The sequence below is a fragment of the Schistocerca serialis genome, chromosome 4 (genome assembly GCF_023864345.2).
Source record: "Schistocerca serialis cubense isolate TAMUIC-IGC-003099 chromosome 4, iqSchSeri2.2, whole genome shotgun sequence".
In the NCBI taxonomy this organism is placed as follows: Eukaryota; Metazoa; Arthropoda; class Insecta; order Orthoptera; family Acrididae; genus Schistocerca; species Schistocerca serialis.
In genome coordinates, this window is record NC_064641.1 from 572,272,216 (window position 1) to 572,295,403 (window position 23,188).

Sequence of the window (23,188 nt, forward strand, 5' to 3'; positions counted from 1 at the left end):
TACTGTTTTTTTGGGATAAGAATAGTCTATATAGGGACTTGTGACGTTATAATTACTTCTAATGATGGAATGGATGGCAGATTAAAGTTTATTGAGAAACTTAAATACTTTAGGGGCAAAATACGATAAAATGATTAAAGATTGATGACGTTGAAACACGTATGTAACATAGCAGCGATGGCGAGGCATTGTAGCATCTGTGACCAGAGAGTTTGCGCTTGACCGCGCGAGTGTTGCGAGCGGTTCTGAGTACTCTGTTGTCAGTCGTTGCGAGTCTGTAGCTCTATGTAGTCGTGCAGAGCAGTACGCTAGTAGTCGTCATGCAGAGCGGTCGGTCAATAGTAGCAGCCCAGTGCGGTTGTGTGATGTAGGCGGTCGGCAACACTGGTCAAGATGCTGAATGAGGTACACTGTTAATTAATATAATCATTAGACAATGTAAAACTTATTTATTGTAATCAATCTCTAACAAGTCCCCCAATAATAATTTTGATTTCAAAAGCATTTTTCAAAAATTTTATTTTTTATTGAACTAAAGATTTCGTTGCACTTCCCATTTCATTCCACTTCTTTTGAAGAAAAATTTCAGTAAATTCACAGAAAAAAGGAATATTATTATTTGCAATGCAGTTCCTCCAAGCCGTGCGCAGAAATAAGAGCAGAAATTTGACATCCAGTTATTCTGAGGTAAGACTTTAATTATGATTGTTTTACACAGGGCCAAAGACCGATGTTTCGGTTTAATTGAATTTTCTTATCACTGAATGGACTTTAATTTTTGTGAAGAATTTATATTTGAGTCAGATTGCGAATTTCACATTTTTTGTTGCCATTGTCAGTACATTTCATTGTGGGCAGGTTACGCATAGAGCAATGTCCATTAGTATTCTTAAATAATATTGTCATTCTTGTAAAATTATTGTGGGGAGGTTACACTCGGCTCCCATTTCTATTAAGTATTGTCTTTACATTCCTTTTAAATATTTTGTGGGGAGGTTACAACGTGCATAGAATAAACTCTTCCCAAAAACACTTCCCAAAAAAGGTAGAATGGTCTACCAAGGGCGCAAGGAAAGCACGGAGGAGGGTGGGACTACGAAGTGGAGCAAGGAAGGGAGAAGAGCAAGAAGTACGGTAATAAACTCAGCAGTTTTGGTTCACAGGAGTCATTCTCAGGTACATAAAGATGCTTTTCCCAGTTCACATTATTATAAAATAATTACCCAGGTAACTTTTTGTCTAATGCATGAATCAGCTTACTATTTTCGGAGAGTACTTCACTTATGAAGGTATACGACATACAGTAGAATTTCTGGTGGAGATTGAAAACTTTGTGAGTTATAAATTTTTACTGGCCGTAAAAATGGCACAAAATGTGGTTCACTTAGTATAAAACAATATATTTAGTATAAAACAGTTTCTACAGGGATTGAATGGATGATCCTGGTGAATGCCCCATCTATGTTTTATAGCTATAAAATCCAGTTTGAACAAAAGCAAAATGTTTATTACTTGTTGAGTTGTCAAGAACATAATGAAAATTCAACATTGTTGCAAGGTTAGATTTTAATCGTTAATTAAGACTTTTGACACACTGGTTATTCATCATTGCGTCTGTCCGTCTCGTTGCCTGAATGCATATTGCATGGCATTATCTCGTTGTTGTTGTTGTTCACGGAAATTCTCGATGGCGAGTTACGTCGGAGACAAGGTGATCGTCAGGAGTGCTCCAGGGACGTGTGGACTGCTCTTGTTCTATACACACTTAAACCGTCTTACCGATAGGGTTTGCAGCATTCTGCGACTGTTAGCTGATGACATTGTATTGTTCGGGAAAGCGTCGCCCTTGAGTGCTGTAGATAGATACAAGCTGACATGGGTAGAATTTGTATTTGGTGTGATGAATGGCAGCTTGCTCCAGATATGGGAAAGTCTAAGTTAATGCAGATGAATAGTAAAAACAAGGCAGTATTATTGGTGTGAGACTTGACACAGTCACGTCGATTGAATATACATGCACCATATGGGACGCGCACATAAGTAAGGTCCGTTGTAGAGAAGGAGAATGGTCGATTCACCTGCGAAGAAGATGGTGTGCACAACACCTGTGCAACGCATTGCTGAGTATTGCTCGAGTGTTTGGGATCCTTAACAGGTCAGATTAAAGGAAAACATCGTAACAGTTCAGAGGCATAATGCTGCTGGTAAGTACAGTCAACACGCGAGTGTTACAAAAACGCTTGAAAACTCAAAGGCGTATCCCTGGAGGGAAGAAGAAGTTCTTTTCGCGAAACGCTGTTGAGAAAGTTTGGAGAACCGGTATTTGCGACAGGCTGCAGAACGATTCTACTGCCTCCAACACTCATGGGTTAGGCCTTAGGCCTATTTCGACTGACCGACTACTGCTTACAAGGCAGTACGAGGAGAGATGTATGATCGTGGGACATGTGATCCGCATGTCCAGCCGTTATTACTGCTTCTGTTTCTTTACTGAAACAGCTCCTCATTTGGCCTCACAACGCTGAGTTACAGATATCTTACCCGTAGGAAAAGGTACCGGTAATCGAATACCGATCATTCCGTATCGAAGGCACTGACGCTAATCGTTTTTTAAGTTCCTCTTTTCTTTCTTATTTTTCAATAGCCTTGGTTAATCATTTCACGAACAAAGAAGTTCGCTCTTACTTCTCGGCGTAAAATACATCAGTTTTCCTTAGATTTGCCACAACTTAAAGTCCTTGCATTTGAAAAAACATAGCTTTTCTTCTCGCGCTAAACGAAAATGTTTTATCCTCATCAGTAGTTGCTATAGATGAAAGTAGTTTTATATTGTTTCTTGCGTAAACCAACGTAAAAACTTGGTGAATTTTTAAGGTTTTCTGCATTTACTTTCATGTTAACGAAAAACAATAATCATAATTAAGTTGCTATTATGCGAAATCTAAGATTTTATAGTTTAATAGTTACATTTACCTATGTATTGCTTGAACGTAATAAACATTCAGAAAGCAAAAAAGAATGCAATTTTCTAATGTGTTTCTTTTCCACTGTCCTAATCACTTGGTGTTTGCAAACTTATGTTGGGTAGTGTAGATGCTGTCCTCTACGTTTCTGTTTATGATGTAGTTCGTGAAATTTCCTAGGATCCACATCAGTATTGTTTTTCGTTTTTGGGTAATACTCTGAGTCAGGCCAGAGAAATAGCTCGGTGTTGTAATTGGTTTCTGAACTTCTTGTAAGTATCACTTGTCTCTTCCTGAGTCCCCGTTCGTCTGCGGGAAGTCTATAATGAATGTAGTGCATCTTACCTCGGTCTTGACGACGACGGGCGCGTCTGGATCGCGCTTGATGGGGACGGGGGCGATGGGGGCGGCGGCGGGGGCGGGTGCGGGGGCGGCGGCCAGCATGGCGTCGCCGCTGTCCTCCTCGGGCCCGTGGCCGGCGCCGCCCTCAGCCATGTCGGCCTCGCATCCCGACTCGTCTGAAACACCCAGCAAGCCTACGTCACACGCTGCCGTACCTCACGTCATATCAACCAAATACACTCCTGGAAATGGAAAAAAGAACACATTGACACCGGTGTGTCAGACCCACCATACTTGCTCCGGACACTGCGAGAGGGCTGTACAAGCAATGATCACACGCACGGCACAGCGGACACACCAGGAACCGCGGTGTTGGCCGTCGAACGGCGCTAGCTGCGCAGCATTTGTGCACCGCCGCCGTCAGTGTCAGCCAGTTTGCCGTGGCATACGGAGCTCCATCGCAGTCTTTAACACTGGTAGCATGCCGCGACAGCGTGGACGTGAACCGTATGTGCAGTTGACGGACTTTGAGCGAGGGCGTATAGTGGGCATGCGGGAGGCCGGGTGGACGTACCGCCGAATTGCTCAACACGTGGGGCGTGAGGTCTCCACAGTACATCGATGTTGTCGCCAGTGGTCGGCGGAAGGTGCACGTGCCCGTCGACCTGGGACCGGACCGCAGCGACGCACGGATGCACGCCAAGACCGTAGGATCCTACGCAGTGCCGTAGGGGACCGCACCGCCACTTCCCAGCAAATTAGGGACACTGTTGCTCCTGGGGAATCGGCGAGCACCATTCGCAACCGTCTCCATGAAGCTGGGCTACGATCCCGCACACCGTTAGGCCGTCTTCCGCTCACGCCCCAACATCGTGCAGCCCGCCTCCAGTGGTGTCGCGACAGGCGTGAATGGAGGGACGAATGGAGACGTGTCGTCTTCAGCGATGAGAGCCGCTTCTGCCTTGGTGCCAATGAAGGTCGTATGCGTGTTTGGCGCCGTGCAGGTGAGCGCCACAATCAGGACTGCATACGACCGAGGCACACAGGGCCAGCACCCGGCATCATGGTGTGGGGAGCGATCTCCTACACTGGCCGTACACCACTGGTGATCGTCGAGGGGACACTGAATAGTGCACGGTACATCCAAACCGTCATCGAACCCATGGTTCTACCATTCCTAGACCGGCAAGGGAACTTGCTGTTCCAACAGGACAATGCACGTCCGCATGTATCCCGTGCCACCCAACGTGTTCTAGAAGGTGTAAGTCAACTACCCTGGCCAGCAAGATCTCCGGATCTGTCCCCCATTGAGCATGTTTGGGACTGGATGAAGCGTCGTCTCACGCGGTCTGCACGTCCAGCACGAACGCTGGTCCAACTGAGGCGCCAGGTGGAAATGGCATGGCAAGCCGTTCCACAGGACTACATCCAGCATCTCTACGATCGTCTCCATGGGAGAATAGCAGCCTGCATTGCTGAGAAAGGTGGATATACACTGTACTAGTGCCGACATTGTGCATGCTCTGTTGCCTGTGTCTATGTGCCTGTGGTTCTGTCAGTGTGATCATGTGATGTATCTGACCCCAGGAATGTGTCAATAAAGTTTCCCCTTCCTGGGACAATGAATTCACGGTGTTCTTATTTCAATTTCCAGGAGTGTAGTTCCTACAGTTTCTACTGAGAAGTAGAACTACGGTACATGGGAGTGTGCTCTTAAGGAAGCCCATGCTTTAAAATATGTAGGTTTTCTAGTTTAATACAAATCCTCCGTTGGAGGACTATTTGGCAGAAAGTAATAATAAATAGACGATAAAATAAACACAACTGTACGGGAAGGTGGTGACCTTTCAATAATTCTTTTTTAGTTGTGTTCTACGGAAAAATTTACAATTTTGAAAACCTGAACGAAAATACAGGGTTTCAACAATAAGGCTGGAAATAAGAAGGAAAGATATGAAAAACCACTCCACAGGAAGAATATTTCATACAGAAGTTGATAGACAAAAATGAAAATATTCTCATTGGCCAAAATAGTAACAACATAAGACCAATATTCAAATTAATTCACAGTCTAACATGAAAATATATTTTAAACATTAAAACAAACAAATAATAAATAAGTAAATAACATTTTACACACGAACAACCACACAAAATAGTCCCCTACCATCCACCCTTCCTTCATACCCAACCCAACACCCCACTTCACTCTCACTGGATCCGTCAATTAGTTCCTATGATCCCTCAGTCAGCTCTATATCGTGAGACCCAGGGCAGTGCAAACACATGCACTTTTCTGCAGTATAAGTTATGTGCAGCGAAGTACGTATTTACTGGAAGAAACCTATACCATGCACGTTTTGCACATATAGAAAACAAACTGGTGTATGAACAGGTCATAAAAATGAATTTAAGTAAAAAACGCAAACATAACAGAAAAAGCTAGATCGAAACAAACTGCAAAGAATAACTACAAATCTCACAACAAAATACGCGTAATTACCTAACTATATATGCGGTGTATAGCCGCTGAATATGCCTAACATGAATAGTGGAAACATGTATGGCACTCAAGAAAAAGTTTCAGTCGTAAAAGACGGAAATTTTCTTATCCTTATGACAGAACATAATTGGAGTTACTATTAGCAACTGAGGGGAAATGGGTGCAAATATTAACAAGTAATATTGGAATAAACTGTCTTGCATTTGCTGATGACTTCGCTACAGTTTCTGAAAATGTGACATCGGCTGTAATACAAATTCATCATTTAGAAGGAATAGACGGTAAGACCAGCTTAAGAATTTCTGCCGAAAAAGATTAAATTTTTAGCAATCATTAAAACAAAATAGATATTAGACAAACAGGTAAGGATAAAAAGTTTAAATGTTTCGGGGTGATAATCCAAGGAAATCTTTTGGAAAAAAAAATGCTGTAGAAGAAAGTATCCATAAACTAGAAACGGAATTCAGTGTAACTAAAGACTTTTACAGTAAAAAAAACGCCTATCGAAAAATGCAAAAAATAATGCATTACAATACAGTACTGAAGCCAGAATATCCAAGCAAGCGAATGTCTAGGGTTAAATTATAATTTAGATAAATTAGAAATGCAATAAAGGTGGATTATTAGAAAAATATTAGGCTGAAAAAATTATGGAAGGCTGGTATTACGGAATATCCTTGAAATTTATCGAAAAACAGAAGATGTATCAAAAGTACTGAGAAATAGAAGACTAATATCTTTGGAACAGTTGTATCGAGTTCAAGACTGTAGATTAACCAGAAGTATCTTCAAATATTTATGGAATAAAAAGTCAACAGAAAGCTGAATGCATGAAGTAAAAAAAGCGTTTAGAGAAAAAAAATGATATAAAAGCTGAAGAAACAACCGACACAGAAGTTTTTAGGAAAATGTGTTGAATGCGGAAGGGCTTAGGAGAATGAAAAGCACTCGTTGATATGGTAAGAAGACAGGAAGAAAAAAAACATAGCGAACAGATGAAAGAATACTGATAGAAACGGAGAACGAATAAAGTTTTGAAATTGGGGTTGGGTTGTTTGGGGGAGGAGGCCAGACAGCGAGGTCATCGGTCTCATCGGATTAGGGAAGGACGGGGATGGAAGTCGGCCGTGCCCTTTCAAAGGAACCATCCTGGCATTTGCCTGGAGTGATTTAGGGAAATCACGGAAAACCTAAATCAGGATGGCCGGACACGGGATTGAACCGTCGCCCTCCCGAGTGCGAGTCCAGTGTGCTAGCCACTGCGTCGAAATTGGCACTTGGTCTTTGGTCGGAAGGAAAAATTTACAAGGTGATAATAACCGCACCATCGCGCCCAGAGGGACACGCCACGCTTGCAAAATATTTGTAATTTTTTAAACAGTTTTCGGTAGGTGAGTGCACTGTATAAAAATCGTGTAACGAAATATCGCTGGTGCGAATCTCACTAGCAGTAACATTAATTTTACCTTTATTTGAGTTCCGTATGACAGATTGACAAACCATATCGTTAGTAAAATTAACGAACTGAGAGGATAAGCAGCATGGTTTGCACAAACGCTTATGGCCTAAAGTAAGCAAACGTCATATAATGAACATACATAACAGGAATTTATTTGGGAAGAAAATTCAGAAAATGATCTTCAGGGACAAACAAGAGAGATAAACAAAACAGTCCTATAACATTGAACACTTCCGGAAGGAAAGAACATTATAAGTGAAACGATTGTGGGCGAGGGGGATGAAGAATGCACTCGGCAACATCTGAAATACTGATTTAATGTAGTGTGCAAAAGATGAACAGATAAAAATAAAAATAAATGAATAAATTCCACATTTACCAACAAACAGAAACGCTAACTAACAAATATAGAAACATAATTTTGCAAGAAAATAACATCTTTTTTATTTTTAATTGCTAAGTGCACGAAAATGTCAGTGTTCACAATAAGATTAAAATTTTCTGCAAAAATGCGGAATGTCGTATAGTAAATGCAATACCTTTTTATCTCCAGAGACTGATCAGTATTACTGATTTACATTTCATCTGTTATTGTAAGAACTGAGCATTTCGAACGTAATAACTGTAAAATTTTTTCCTCTTTTATTCTTGTTTATAGGAGGAGACTTTAAAGAATAACTTACACACTATAAAGGCAGGCCAAGTAACTTTTACTGAGTTCTGCGAAGCACTTGAAAGTCACATTGATACACGACACTATGTTTCAACACTGTTACCAAGTCAGTAACAACAACGATCGAAATGTTCTACCAATCGTTCAGTTCCTCGAGGACAGCAGTCACAGAGCCATTCTAGATTTCCTGTGTGAGCATCCTCATCGTAGCAAAAATACTATTTTTATAATTATACAACTTCCCAACATATATTATGAAGATGGCACTCCCTTCGCAACTTCTACACCTACAATTACATCTATAGTACGAAGGTAACCTCACTAACAAGAGGACCACACGGCAATCGGATTTTTGAAATTTTATGTATTTTTGGTACGTGGAATTTGGAACTCAAACATTAGTTCCCAAAAATAGTTCGATGCAACTCTCAAAAATTCTCGAGAAAATCGACTTCTAAGTTTTCCTACCACCTTTAATATACTAAGAAAGCAAAGTAATTTTTCTCGACAGATCGTGTGGCAGAATGCTCGCCTACCACGTATCTGCCACGGGCACGATCCCCAGACCTGTCACAATTTTAAACAAAAGAAGCGTAAAATACACAAAGTGAAAAATAATTTAATTTGTAAGTTTTTTTAATTAAACAATTTTTTACAAAAAACAGTAATTAAGAATTTATATTTTTTAATTTAAACTGGAATTCATGTGCGATATGTAATTAGAAATAAGAATACCTACATTTTTCATAAAAATAGTAATTAGATATCTGAAATTAGTACATATTTGATGAAGTTAATTCTTGAACGACTTAGGTATTCGAACTGAACGAAAAAAAACAAGAATAATGACCGGATCGAGACTCGAATCAGCGATAACAGTCACGAACGCTAGATGTATTTTAAAGTTCACGGAATTGGTACAAGAACGTGTGCCTCTGTTTTAATGGTTCCCAGCTGCGCCGTTTCGCGACATACTGTCGCCGACGCGAGCCTGTGGTCTGTGGCCCCGTGTGGTGACTCCCCTTGTGCCGATGCCGAGGTGATGGTCAGAGCGGCCGTGGGTGGAGTTGGTTGTGAGCCTACGAACAGGAAGGACCTGGGCTGATTAAATGATTAAACTCGACGCGGGAGTTGGCAGTATTGAGTTCTGAATGTTACTGTCGAGTGTTACTGTTTCGTATACTCGTATATAGTGGGGCGGAACAGTGGCGTGATTATTTAAGACGGCACTTGCAGCAGACAGTTGGTTTTTCACCCGCCCCGGAATGCGGATCAGCGTCCGACGCTGCGAATATTCGAAAACAAGCTTCTCAACGAAACCTTGGCGCAACTATCTGGAAATACTCGAATTTCCATGAGGGAACGTGTTGTGGGCAGATGCTCTCTAGTCAACAACAAACAGAACGCAAGCGGTACTTTTTCACTGTTATCTACTGTGTACACCATAATTATAGACTGTGTTTCAGAGGGGACAGCTCCCCATTGCTTGTGGACTTTGAATTGCCACTGTGCTCGTTCCTGGATTCCTGATGTTCTGGCATTGGCAATGAAATAGATCGCATAGACGCCGGCGCCATTCTGATTTGGTCATGGTCATTACGGGCCCAACTAGGTCGACATTGGGGTCTATGCTGATGGAGCATGCTACTGTGGATGTGATGCATGAACAGGACATGGCCCACGTGTAAGCAGTTGTCTATTGACCGAGTTTAGCCTGGTGCTTCCGGTATTAAACTTATCACATATTCTGAACCACTGGGGTGCTCAGGAAGTGTCAGCTCAGTCTTCAGTCTTTAATTTAAACAAGCACTTGTCACGACTGAGTGTGTATGTGTTGTATAGTATACAGTCTCTTTGGGGTTCGAAAGTTAAGTGGAGTTTCAGACGCTAGTTATATTATGTAGTTTTAAACTGTCTTCCTTCTCTGTGCCAATTAAACTTTAAATTCTGAGCTAGGAAGTTGTTGTTGAAAGCCATGTTGTCCTGCACGTGCTTATCACTTTTTGAAGTATTATTTGATTGTGCTCTAGCGTGCGACTTTCCTTAAAATATGAAATACATTGATTATGTGGGTAGAAGGAGTTTTATTATCACATTTGTGAAGGCTTGGTGGGACTACGGATTATAACCTTATGTCTTTGCCAAATCCTAATGTGAATTAATTTTCAAGTTAGTAACCGCTGTATATAACATTCTGTGAATTGTTACGAACGATCCTGCGTATTAGTTGACGGTGAGGGGTAAAGGAACGTTCTTTCAAAAATGTTCGAATGTGTGTGAAATCTTATGGGACTTAACTGCCAAGGTCAGCAGTCCCTTAGCTTACACACTACTTAAACTAAATTATCCTAAGGACAAACACACACACCCATGCCCGAGGGAGGACTCGAACCTCCGCCGGGACCAGCTGCACAGTCCACGACTGCATCGCCTAAGGCTAATGCTGCGCGGCGAACGTTCTTTCAAAGGAGTGAAACAAGCATTCATTGTAAACTAAGTAAAGCTTAATTGTTGTGGTACACAATTCTTTCAATTTTGATTATTTTTCCATCGGAATATTTTTAATGAATAAATGCTGAGCTACCATTCTGCACTCTGTTAACCCAGTTCTCGCTCCCAGGAGCGAACTATGATACGCAGTGCTCTTTTTTCGCGGCCTTGTGTTTATTCATCTCTATTGAATCGTAAATACCTTGCTCGCTTAATGCTTTTCGTTTTCATATTTTATTTGTTGTATCATAATGAGCTCGCTTGCTTTTGCACATTGTTGTTTGCCGAAAGCATCCATACACTCTTTATTTTCTTCTCGTGGTGACATTTTGCCAGAACAGGGATATCCTTTAAGGACGTGGTAAGGAAAGACATGTCAGTAGAGCAGTTGTAAGTAGAACTTCTTCAGTTTCCGATTTCGGATGTTGCAACTACCTTTAAAATGCCCCCACTTTCACAAGGGACGAAGTCATGTATTTATTAATTTGAATGTACACCAGAGACTCTACTTGGACTGAATTTTTATCCATTTTGGAATACGCGTCTTTTCTGCGCTGTGCCACATTATTGTCTTTTGCTATGTCCCTTAAGCGGAAACCGTGACTACACCGTCACCGTCTGGTGGTTGCTCCACGCAGTGTCACAAACTAATGCGCAAACAATGTGATCTTGAAGTACAGTTGCATAGTAATAGGTTCGTGAAAGTGTTATTTATCTGGTGTTACAGGGGTTGATCAAGATGGAGCCCTGAACGATCAGATTTTGAGTTTGTCATTTCTAGGAGTAATTATACACGGTGATTCAAAGAAAGGGGAACTTTGGGAAGCTGTGTTTGTAGCCGTGGGCGAATGGTACCACTCGATCACATACGCCAGCCTGTCAACGACACCTTGTCATTCAGTTAGCGTGGTGCGCAACGTGCATTTGCGATCAAAGCGTTTTGCGAGAACAGTGAGAGTTTGGAGGGGACACATAGAGAATTTTGCCGTTATTTTAATTTGGGAAGCCACGATCGGGTTCCTTCGGCACATGCAATTAAAAACATGGATTGCAATTTCGAGGAAACTGGTTCGGCAATGAAAACGAAACCTCGAGCCGTATGCGACCCGTTCGTACACCAGACAATATCCAAGCTGTCCCTAATACTGTCACAAGAAACCCACGTTGACCATTCCGTCGCCACTCAGCATCTTTACAGTCGCGTAGTTCAAGTGTTCGAAGAATATTAGTACAGGACTTGCAATGCCATCCATACAAGTTGCAGATCGTCCAGAAACTGAAATCCAACAATCGTGTTATGCGACGACAACTTTGTGAAATAATGCTTCAAAAGATATACGAGAACGAGTACTTTACTAACGAACTGTGGATGTCTGACGAAGCCTATTTGTTAATAGGCAAAATTTTAGATATTTTGAGCACAAAACAATCCTACGGAGCTACACCAGCGTCCTTTGTACAGCAACTAAGTTACCGTGTGGTATACTGTATTATCATAAGATGTAATAGGCTCTTATTTGTTTGAGGACGAGAGTGGCCATACGATTAGTCACATCAAAGCGTTACGTCGCCATGCTTGAAACCTTTGTTGTGCAACAATTACCGAGATTTACACACTGTTGTCGCAGCCTGGTTTCAACAAGATGGATCAGCTGTGAATATCGATGACTGCTGTATGCTAATTGTTTGGGGAACATGCAATTTCGAGAAATGGAGAATTCAATGGCCTCCCGCATCCTCTGATCTCTCAACTTGTAATTTCTTTTTGTAGGTTCACCTTAAAAGCAAAGTGTTCCTTAGTCGATGTGCGACAACGAAAAACCTGAAAGCCAAGATACGAGAAGCAAATGCCGAAATTCCAATTGAGATGTTACATCAGACCATTAACAGTTTAACGAAGGGACTGCAGAAATGTCTGCGTAGAAAAGCAGCTTACCTGCAAGACGTCATCTTCAAAAATACAAATTAGGCTGTATTTATTCTACAGAGACATTATGTTTACTGTTCGTGACATAAATAAATATTTTAAAATGATTTGTTTCATGAAAATATTTAATTTTCAAAAGTTCACGTTTCTTTGAATCATCCTGCATCTAACACGTAAGAGGAAAATTTAGTTTCAATTTGCTGGTTAGCGTTTAGGCAACGGCTGAGTGCGTGTCTTCGTAGTTCTTGATACAGTGTTGTTACCGAAAGTGTAAATCAGGGGTGTCCAACCCGCGGCCAGTGGGTTGCATGCGGCCGAAAGCAAGTATCTATGTGCACCTAGAAGTGAGCCTGTATCACACGATCGGTAAGAAGAATCCATAATATTCCGTTTGCGCAAGTTATGAAAAACTAAACATTTTCAATCTGAAACTCCGCCACACGACAATATGTGTCAACCATAAGCATACACTTCCAACTGCCTTTTTTTCCAGCGGTCCTTTTCAGTGTTAGGTAATGTGCGACCCAAAAATACTCGTCTTCTTCCAGTGTGGCCATGTAAGTTAAAGGGTTAGACATCCCTGGTGTAAATCTTTGTGCTAAAATTATACTCCATCTCATACAAGAAATTGCTTGAGAAAATACCAGTGGCGATTGTACAGCGCGTCTCTTCTGCTCCTGAATACCATAAAGCCGCTAGCTCACGTTCACATGAAACAGGAGCTGATTTTATAGCGCTAACCAGGCAGGGAGGCATTATTACGCATACCGCACTGTCTCCTGTTATCGGATAGCAACAGGTGTCGATGAAATTGATATATTTTACCTCTAGGCTGCTGTGGTGGGCAGGCCATGTGTCCTGTTTACGCTGCGTAATCGGACTACGGAACAATGCGAAAGATGGTTGTCAAACCGCCACACTGCAGAGGACGTTGAATAATTTAACATACTGTAGAGATAGCTTACTGCTGTCGCGTCGAAAAGTATCATCTGAAAACTGTGGATGTGAGAAAATGGAAGTCATTTCTAAACGGGAATCCCGCTCTATTGGACCAGAAGCGACAGCTTTATCTTCGGGTGGCACCACCCGTTTTGATTCCCTCTTTTACTGTTTCGCTGAGTACGGGGTACTGGCCGTTGCTCGATGCGATTACAATTTCTTTGAGTGGTGTGAACACAGCAGATATCGCCGATATCTCACTGTTAGGAAAACATTGCAAATGGCCTAATGAATCTCTCGGTTCTAAACGGGTAAGGTGTTTGTTTTGAATAAACAGGGTGACTAAAAAGTGACCGGTTACTATTTTACATCACTTAAGATATCACTTGCACTGTTATAAGTAATCTTAGCTTCCAAACACTGCAATTCATACATACAACAGCTCCGTGTTGCGAATGCCACGTTTCAGTTGACCAGTATCCATGGAAGAATAATTTGACAGCCTTTCTTAATACTCATATTAGGCTGTTTTAACGGGCGTTACTGCATCGTCGTATAAAACTCCAGAGAAAAAAATTAAGGAAAGATTTAACGTTCTGTCGACGTCGAGGTCACCAAACCCAAAACGACCAAGTAGATGAGAAATCAGCTATTTGTTACTACAGGTCCCAGTCGATAATTCGTCTGTCGTGATACGGGGAAATCCGCGTCGGAATGGGAAGCCGGCAATTTGAACCTTCATTCCTACTGGAGAAAATTCCAGTATTCCAATTTCTTCGCCAGCTCGCTTGGTTTTTGAACATGACTGTTCATACGTAAATGGAATAAGTTGAAAAGCTACATAACAAGTTCTTGGTTTACTTGCCTGTACAGCGTTGATCTAGTGGCATGGAGAGAAAAACTAGAAAACTTGGTCACGCATCGACCTACGAGGACTCTGTGATCAGTAAGCAAGCAAGCAGTTGAAATTAGGCTATGTGAAAACAATCTCCATAGAGACGCTGACTACGCACTTTGCAATGCATGGAACCGTTAACTTAATGAAGAAAGAATACAGAGGAAGACTACTCGAAGTTTACCGCCTGATGCGAAGGATGGTGCTGCAAGCTTCACCGAGTAGAGAGCGCAAAGAAAACCTGTGGTGTAGAGGGCGCCACCTCAGTAGGCAACATTCCTGTGGTGTTATCATGACGTAAACCAGTCAGTCAGACTCCGTCCTATGGGTTTGAAAAGTGATAGCCTCACCAGTTCAGTGTTTCCGCTCCACTAATCATCAATCCAGGTACCATGATGCGCCGCTAAGTCCATATTCCACCTTCCATATACCTCTATGCTTTATTCATCGTCTCCCGCCAGAATTTTAACCAACTTCCACTCCCCAACGATGAAATCCATCTACAGATATACCCGTCTTTCCAACCCTAATCACAACGCTCCACCTCACATCAATTTTCTCCTACCCCTTCATCCTCATTGCTGACTTCTAGTCACTAAATGCGGTTGTATAGAGGCTCATAGTCATATCCATCATCGCACCTTCATCATGACAATTTTTTCGTATGTCACCTCGCATCACCATTACGTTCAAGAGTGATTGTATTTCAACTGTAATATAAAATCGGCAAATGGGTTTTAAAAACCCATCAATATTTTCATTTATGCGTATTTTACAAATCTCGTTTATTGTCACTTGTTTTTATGTAAAAATCGTCACTATAGGCCACCTGTGTATTTCTTTAAATCATCTATTATTGTCATCTTTTAAATGTTTTAACCATTTTTAAATACAATTTGTGTAACCTTTGGCTGAAGAGCTGTTTTTGTCCGCCGCCAGCCCGCCCCATTGTGGGAAATTGAAAAACCATTTAAAAAAAATACAGTTCGCAGACTGACGTCGCTGACCTGTTAACGGACTTCCAATGAAACTCCGTTAGCTGTCAGCAAAGCACTTGTGTAAAGAAACTGTAGAAAAATCAGATGCCAGGTTGAGACTCATTGGGAGAATCTTACCGAAATGTAATTCAGCATAAAATGGGCTTCTAAAGAGGCTGAATTGCAAAGAGCGTGACGACCGTCGTCATTGTTATGCCCGTTTGAACGTCGTCAATGTGAATAGCAGAGGGAATATAGAGGGACGAGTCTGCATCACGTTGCGGCCTAAGAGAGGAGTTAGGCTTGGCTGGAGGCAGCGGCGGAGCGCAGAACACACACCGCAGCTACTTTGCGCGCATCGAACTAAGTTGTCCGACGGCCGGCAGAGGCCCTCCAGCTGCCGTAGCTACACCGCCACTCGACAGGGGGCCGCAAAGTACTCGAGCAACATTTCAAATGCTCGCCCTTGTTGCTCTTTGGATGCCAACTCTTCTCCCTACTTCCAGACGGGTGAGTAAAATGAAGTCCGCCCTACGAGTAGGGGACCTGCAGGGCAACCGGTGCTCGGGAAAAGCAGAAATCTGGACACACTTTCTTTCATATACGAGGCAAATTACGTAAATTTTGGTGAGGCTTATCTGTAAACGCAAACTTGGCAGTGTTCTTACTTCATCTGTACTGAGTTCTCTAAGGTTCTGCAATAGTGAAACAGTACAAGGTGAGCCAATAAGAACTTCAAAACTGTGGAATGTGATACGAATTTATGAGCTAATTTAGAGAATCTGTAGATGTCTCATTTTGTAGCAAACAACCTCAAGTTTGATTCACATAGTACATCAGTACCCTGTTCCGCCACCTGGAGCGCCAGTGTAATGCACAGGTAAAATGGCAACTTTCACTGTTGCGGAGCGTGCTCACTGTGTGTTTTTGTTTCATGAAACAAACTTTAATTCCACAATAAAGATGACTTAGCTGGGATGGTTTACTACCAGCAAGACGGTCCACCACCTCATTTCCTCACCGAAGTTCGAGGTTTCCTCGATAACCGCTTTCCATGTCGATGGATTGGCCGTGAAGGGCCAATCATATGGCCGTATCGCTCCCCAGACTTGACACCACTGGATTTCTTTCTCTGTTGTTTAATTAAAGACCGTATGTATGTTCCTCCCCTACCAAACAATTTAACCGACCCGAGAAATCGAATCTAAGCTTCTGTTGCACAAGTTAGCCAGATTTTCTGCAAAGAGTGTGGGGGGAAACTGATTACCGATGGGAGGTTTGCGGCATCACACATAGTCACATAGTAGTCACATAGAAGCAAATTGGCACTTGACGCTTTTACGTGAAACTTGAGGTTGTTTGTTACAAAAGACACCTTTACCGATTTTGTAAGTTATTTTAATAAAATCACAAGAAATTTCTGTATCGTTCTAAAGTTGTCAAGTCCTTTTTGGCTCACTCTGTATAAAAATAAATCTGTTTCGGAATACTAACGTTCCGAATTTTCTGAAAACGAAACATATGCAATATTAACAAGAGTTAATCTCGGTAATGATAAGCTGAAATGGCTGCATAAAAAATATGAAGAAATCGAAAAAGAAAGGAGTGTCGGAAGGGCTGACTCAGCATATAGAAAAGTCAAAACAATCTTCGGTGAAATCAAAAATAAGACTGGTAACATTAACAGTGCAATGGGAATTCCACTATTAAATGCAGACGAGAGAGCGGATGAGTACGCTGAAGGTGTCTGTGAGGGGAAGGACTGGCCTGATGACGTGATAGGAGAAACAGGAGTCGATAGGGAAGAGACAGGAGATCCATTTTTAGAATAAGAATTCAAGAGAGTTCTGCAAGATTTAAGATAAAATAAGACAGAAGGGATCGATAATATTCTTTCAGAATTTCTAAAACCATCGGAGAAAGTGGCAACAAAACGACTATTCACGCTGGTGTGCAGAATTTATGAAACTGGTGGTAACCCATCACACAGTTCCGGAGACAGTAAGAACCGATAAGTGAGAGAATTATCATACTATCAGCTTAACAGCTCATGCATTCAAGTTGCCGACAAGAATAATATATAGAAGAATGGAAAAGATAATTGAGGACCCGTTAGGCGATGATCAGTTTGGCTTTAGGAATTGTAAAGACACCAGAGAGGCAGTTCTGACGTTGCGGTTGGTAATGGAACCAAGGCTGAAGGAAATTCAAGACATGCTCATAGAATCTGTCGACCTGGAAAAAGCGTCCGACAAAGTAAAATGATGGAAGATATTCGAAATTCTGAGTAAAATAGGGGTAAGCTATAGGGACGGGTGATATACAGTATGTGAGCCAAGAGGGAACAATACGAGTGGAAGACCAGGAACGAAGTGCTCGGATAAAAAAAAAAAAAAAAATGTAAGACTGTGATATAATCTTTCGCCCCTGTTGTTCAGTCATACTTCGAAGACGCAGTGACGGAAATAAGAGAAAAGTTCAATACTGGAATTCGGGGTGAAAGGAATTCAACGATAAGATTCGCTATCTTCAGCGTAAGTGAAGAAAAATTACAGGTTCTGTTGAGTGGAATGAATAATTTAATGAGAATAGACTATGGATTGGGGATAAATTGAATAAAGACGAAAGTAATGAGAAACAACAAAAATGAGAACAGCGAGAAACTGAACATCAGAACTGGTGATCAGGAAACTGATCAAGTTAAAGAATTCTGCTTCCTAGGCAGCAAAATAAAGCATGACGGACGGAGCAAGCACGACATAAAAAGCAGACCAGCACTAGCAAAAAAGGCATTAAACGTATGTCTTAATTTGAGGAATAGATTTCGGAGAATGTACGTTTGGCGCACAGCATTGTACGTTGGTAAAACATGGACTGTGGGAAAACCGAAACAGAAGAGAATCGAAGCATTTGGGGTGTGATGCTACATACAATATTGAAACTTAGGTGGATTGTTAAGGTAAGGAATGAGGAATACCTCCGCAGACTCGAGGAGGAAAGGCATATTTGGAAAACATTGACAAAAAGAGGGGACAGGACGAATGGACATCTTTTAAGACATCGGGGAATAGCTTCCATGGTATTAGAAGGAACTGTAGATAGTAAAGCTGTAGAGAAGACTGAGATGGGCATACATCCAGCATATAATTGAGGACATAGCTAGGAAGATGAAAATGTTGACACAGGAGAGGAATTCGTGGCGGGCTGCACCAAACAAGTCAAAAGACTGATGACTCAAAAAAAAATGATAATCATTAGCAGCTCTATTCCAGGATTGAAAACCTCATTACCTTTTCCAGTCACCATCTTTTCCTTAGTCTTCCCGAGTTACTTCCAGAGGGAACACGGGATTAAGCAATCCCTTAAATGTTTCCTGTATTCTCTTAATTTATCCGTTACATTGTATATCCGTTACATCGTATGTACTCTATTTTGTAAGTCAGAAATTCTGGGAGTGCACATTCTGGGAAGAGTTGGGATACGTATTGCTTTCTGGCACGTATGTCTCGCGGAATGGCCACAACAAGGAAATTACAGAAATTAGACCCTCTAGTTCGAATAAACACTGGCTGCTCCATATATGTTATGGGAATCAAAATTTCGAAACCTATAAATGAGAGACGTTTCGGAGGTCCAGCCCAGCGAAACAGTTTGGTTGTGCTGTTAAGGGATATTTCATGGAATGTAAAACACATAACGAAGAAATATGGAGAGCATTAAAGAGAGGCAAACTTTGTATTATATAATTTGTTCTTCATATATTTTGTTGATTACATTAAATTCCATAATTCGAGTAAACGTCGTTTCGCTCGGTTGGACTCTTGTTTCTGCAAGTGTCCAAGTTCCATTTCCGCACAGCACAGAGGGAACGGTTGTTAGCCGGCCGCGGTGGTCTTGCGGTTCTATGCGCGCAGTCCGGAACCGCGCGACTACTACGGTCGCAGGTTCGAATCCTGCCTCGGGCATGGATGTGTGTGATGTCCTTAGATTAGTTAGGTTTAAGTAGTTCTAAGTTCTAGGGGACTGATGACCACAGCTGTTAAGTCCCATAGTGCTCAGAGCCATTTTTTGAACGGTTGTAATTTACTGGAAGTATATTCTGGACTTCAGGTACTGAGCTTGGTCGTTGATCGGTATCTCTACGCACATTTAAAATACGTGTTACACATTGGAAGTCACACAATTCTTCAAGCGTATGATCTTCGAAATCTGGAAAATAATTGACTTTAAAGGCCACAACTTTATTTATTTAAATACTTTGTCCGTAACCTTGACTTAACCTTGAAATATTTCTCCTGCAAATAGGTGACAGTTCTTTGTATATTATCTACGAACGGCACGTATAATAGTATTGTGGATTCTGCGATAATTAAAATAAAGTACATTTCTCGCTGTGTTCGTCTATCTTAAATCCTATAATACGCAGAGCAATGCACAGCACCGTTCGCACACTCCATTATTAGCTGTAAATTATTTTGTTAGGAGACTAAGTAGAGCTAATATTGTAGAAGTGTTATGATTAAGGCTTTCAAGCCTAGGTGTCTGGCACATCCTTAATGGATGCAGGTGAACTTCGTTATTTCTCTCTTTAGGGTGTAAATTAATAACCGCTACCATTATCAACAGGTGATTTTAAGTAATACACGACCGGTTTCAGGTGGTTTACATTCAGGTACATGTTTCCGCACTTGAAAATTTGGAAATTAATAAAGCTGAAGTGTCTATATCGTTTTCACAGTACATTTGACACATTTTGTATAAAAATATTTCGTTTTTTATATGTTAACTACACGTTAGTCACCATGCTAATTATTGGTGCTTCCACGTTATGTCTTTGTAAGTAGTAGTACCTTAGATGTTGGTACCTTCAGACACTCATACACTCACAACACCCTACATGCGTGTCTGGAGTTACCAACATCTAAGGTGCCACTACGTTATCAAAGACGTAATATGGAAGCACCAACAATTAGCACTGTGACCATTATACATTTAAAGATGTAAAAACGATTTTTTTTTACAAAAGTGTGACAAATGAACTGTGAAAACATGAATACACCAGCCTCACTGATATCCAACTCTGACTGGCATGTGCCTGAATGTAAACCACCTGAAGATGGGCACAAACCCGAAACGGGATGAGTGTTAAATAAAATCACCTTCTATTGTGACTGGTACCGGTTATTTATTTACACCCTATATCCTTTTTTTCTTCATTCCTCACAACTCAGCTATCAGAATATTAATAAAAGGATTTCTTACTCTACAAAGGCTAATTCTACAAGAATTACTTAGTACAATCGTGACTTGTGAGCGGCCTGAATGAAGTTGTTCTTTTATTTCTGCTTCCATTTCCAAGCTCTGCACGTGTGTTTCCCAGGTAACAGCGCACGGAATCCACGCCCTGTCGCCATTCTTGCTCGTGGCCTCTGATATTTCCTTTACAGAGTTCGCTATAAAGTGAACAAACAGGTTTCTCACAAGCAAGCAGTTGGTCCAGCTCTAGTAAGCACAGCTTTGAGATGCTACAAAACTTAACTGGAAATTGATCATAAGGTGTTTTAACGCTCCCATCCTTCTACAGATAAATCAGCAACTCCAGGTTGATAAATGCAAAGAGATAAAGAGAAATAGACGAAAAGTAACGGATGTAATGTGTAATTTAAAGAAAGCAAACAGAAAGAGGGAAAAAGTTCAGGGCACAGAGCATGATTCACTTTTACCGATGACTCAGTCGGTATTTAATGCAAGGAGATACAGTTCTACGACGATGTTAAACGCACTACTTTTTATTGCAGAATTGCAGTTTGTTATTAAATGAAACGCTTAGTTCCGATGTATCAGAATATCAAGTATAATAATAACGTATTGTATTGACGTAGTGAAGGGAAAACATACTGGAGCGAATATTTCTTTGCTGCCTCCGAAAAAGGGGAAAGACACGTCCCATGTTTACCCTAACACGACAATTACTCTCTTACGAATGGTCTAACACAATTATTCGTGAGCCGCAAGACTGAAAAAAATATCTTACGAATTCTATTTCACGACTAAGCAAACGTATCATGTTTTCAAACTCAGAAAATTGTTAGTTATTGTCATAGAAGAAAACGTAACAACTGACCTTAAAAATCTCGGACTGCATAACATCCAGAATTTGAGAACTAACAATTTGTAGAGATACGTCTTGAAATGTTTCTAAAAATTTATGACAGAATATTCAAAATAAGTGCAACCGTAATTTTCTGTTCTTTAACATTTCCCTTTCTAGTTTGCATGTTTTTTCTACATAGCTAAAAATATTTCTGTCAGAATGAATGAAAATAGCCTGATGATTAACACTAAATAGCTTGGGAGTTGAAACAACGTTTCTCTAAAGGAAGTGCCGGAAATGAATTCTAAAATTATAATAAAGTCAGTAAAGAACTTTAATACGTTCAAGAAATAATACGTTGTTTTTCAGCGTAACAGCGAACGGAAACTGAAGTGCAGTAATTAAGCATGTTGGAAGAAGAAGAGATAACTCACGTCCCATAATTTTATCCTTTCTTGTCGGTGTCACGAGAATTCTAGACTCTCATGGGAAATTGAAAATTGTCGTTAAGCAAGGATACCATGTTCGCCATTAAAATATGATTGTGATGAATTGAAGTGTCTGTGTTACCGGGTGGTTATTGAATGTATGTCTATAACATGATAGTATCTGGTAGTGTTATGAATCCTATTACCGGTATCCTTAGCATTCTGATATTGGCGAACTGAATTATAACTAGCAGTAAGACTAAAAGAAAAAAAGGAAGGTGAATATAAGCTTTTCCCCTCCATTTTACGTTTGTCATGTCGTATTAACGTAGTAAAATAATGTTCACATACGTGACTCAGGCCCTCGTGATTTCAGGATAACTTGACGTTAACGACAGTCTTGCATTCAAAGAATTAATCAAAATTCAATATACGTACAAATATGACTTACCGTCATGCTGAAAGCGGAATGAATTTGATACTTCTGGAGCTTAGGGAACCGGACGCCGTCCTTTCTTGCATTGTCTTCCTACATCTAGCATCCATTACAATGAGACAGTGCAAAGGTTAACGTTGATTAAAGTTACAACCGAAGATATTATTACTTGAGAGTCAGCAACATTGTTTGATCGCAGTCTGTCTTATACCGTCACGATACTCCTGCTCATTTTTGTTACACATTGCGACAGCAGCGTTCGAAACGGAGAGTAAGCTACATTTTTGAATAGGATATCAGATGAGAGAGGATAGTATCGTTTTTACCTGTTTGGAATATATTTTTTGTAATAGAGAGCGTGTGTAGTGACATAAAAATCTGCATTAACTAAAATCTGACAAAATATTTGTCTTTCATTAGTTTTCTCAGGACGCTGGGAGGTATGAAACGGTACGTTACTGGAAAGTTTACTTACGATTCTCTCGTAACCTGCAGATATTTACTGAAGCTTGTAGTTTTATTTTAAGAGCAACAAAATTATTAGTAAATGACGAAAGACCTAACCTTCTGCAGAAAGGCGTCGCACATCTACGCAACTACATGAACTTTCCTTCACTACATCTCAATTCAAATCAGTAAATGTGAAACGCAGAAAACTTTCATGGAATACAAAATCTATATTATTTAATGTACCGAATAAGCTACCACAACTTGAGCTGGGGTGGGGGGGGGGGGGGGGGTGGTGTAACCACACGTACTTGATAATAAAACGTCAAAAGCAATAAAACTTTTTCCCAATACAGAAGAAATCAGTTCCACATTTGTTGCTAAATCTGAGTCACAAGCGACATGAATCTTCAAAGCATTCTCTTTTGAAGCAGCAGTAATTACATTTACAAAAATTTTCGTTTATTATAAAATCGTGCGAAGTGTAAGAATGTGCCTATTTTAAACTTCATAAAAAATTCTCGTACGTCAAGCAAGGTGGTTACCGTAATAAGAACGGACAACAACGGAAGTACGTGCTTCTCATGCATGAAATATGTGTTTATATTCTCTTGT

At 40.8% G+C, this 23,188-nt stretch overlaps 1 protein-coding gene across 2 annotated transcripts in view; it reads right to left on the bottom strand.

The window, feature by feature from the left end:
- LOC126475308 (POU domain, class 3, transcription factor 2) overlaps positions 1-23,188 on the bottom strand; it is a 654,696-nt gene that overhangs the window by 485,253 nt on the left and 146,255 nt on the right. For both annotated transcript variants that reach the window (XM_050103082.1, XM_050103081.1), the window contains exon 2: positions 3,309-3,481. In XM_050103082.1, coding sequence (XP_049959039.1) covers positions 3,309-3,458 — 150 coding nt within the window. In that variant the 5' untranslated portion in view covers positions 3,459-3,481. The remainder of the gene's footprint in view (positions 1-3,308; positions 3,482-23,188) is intronic.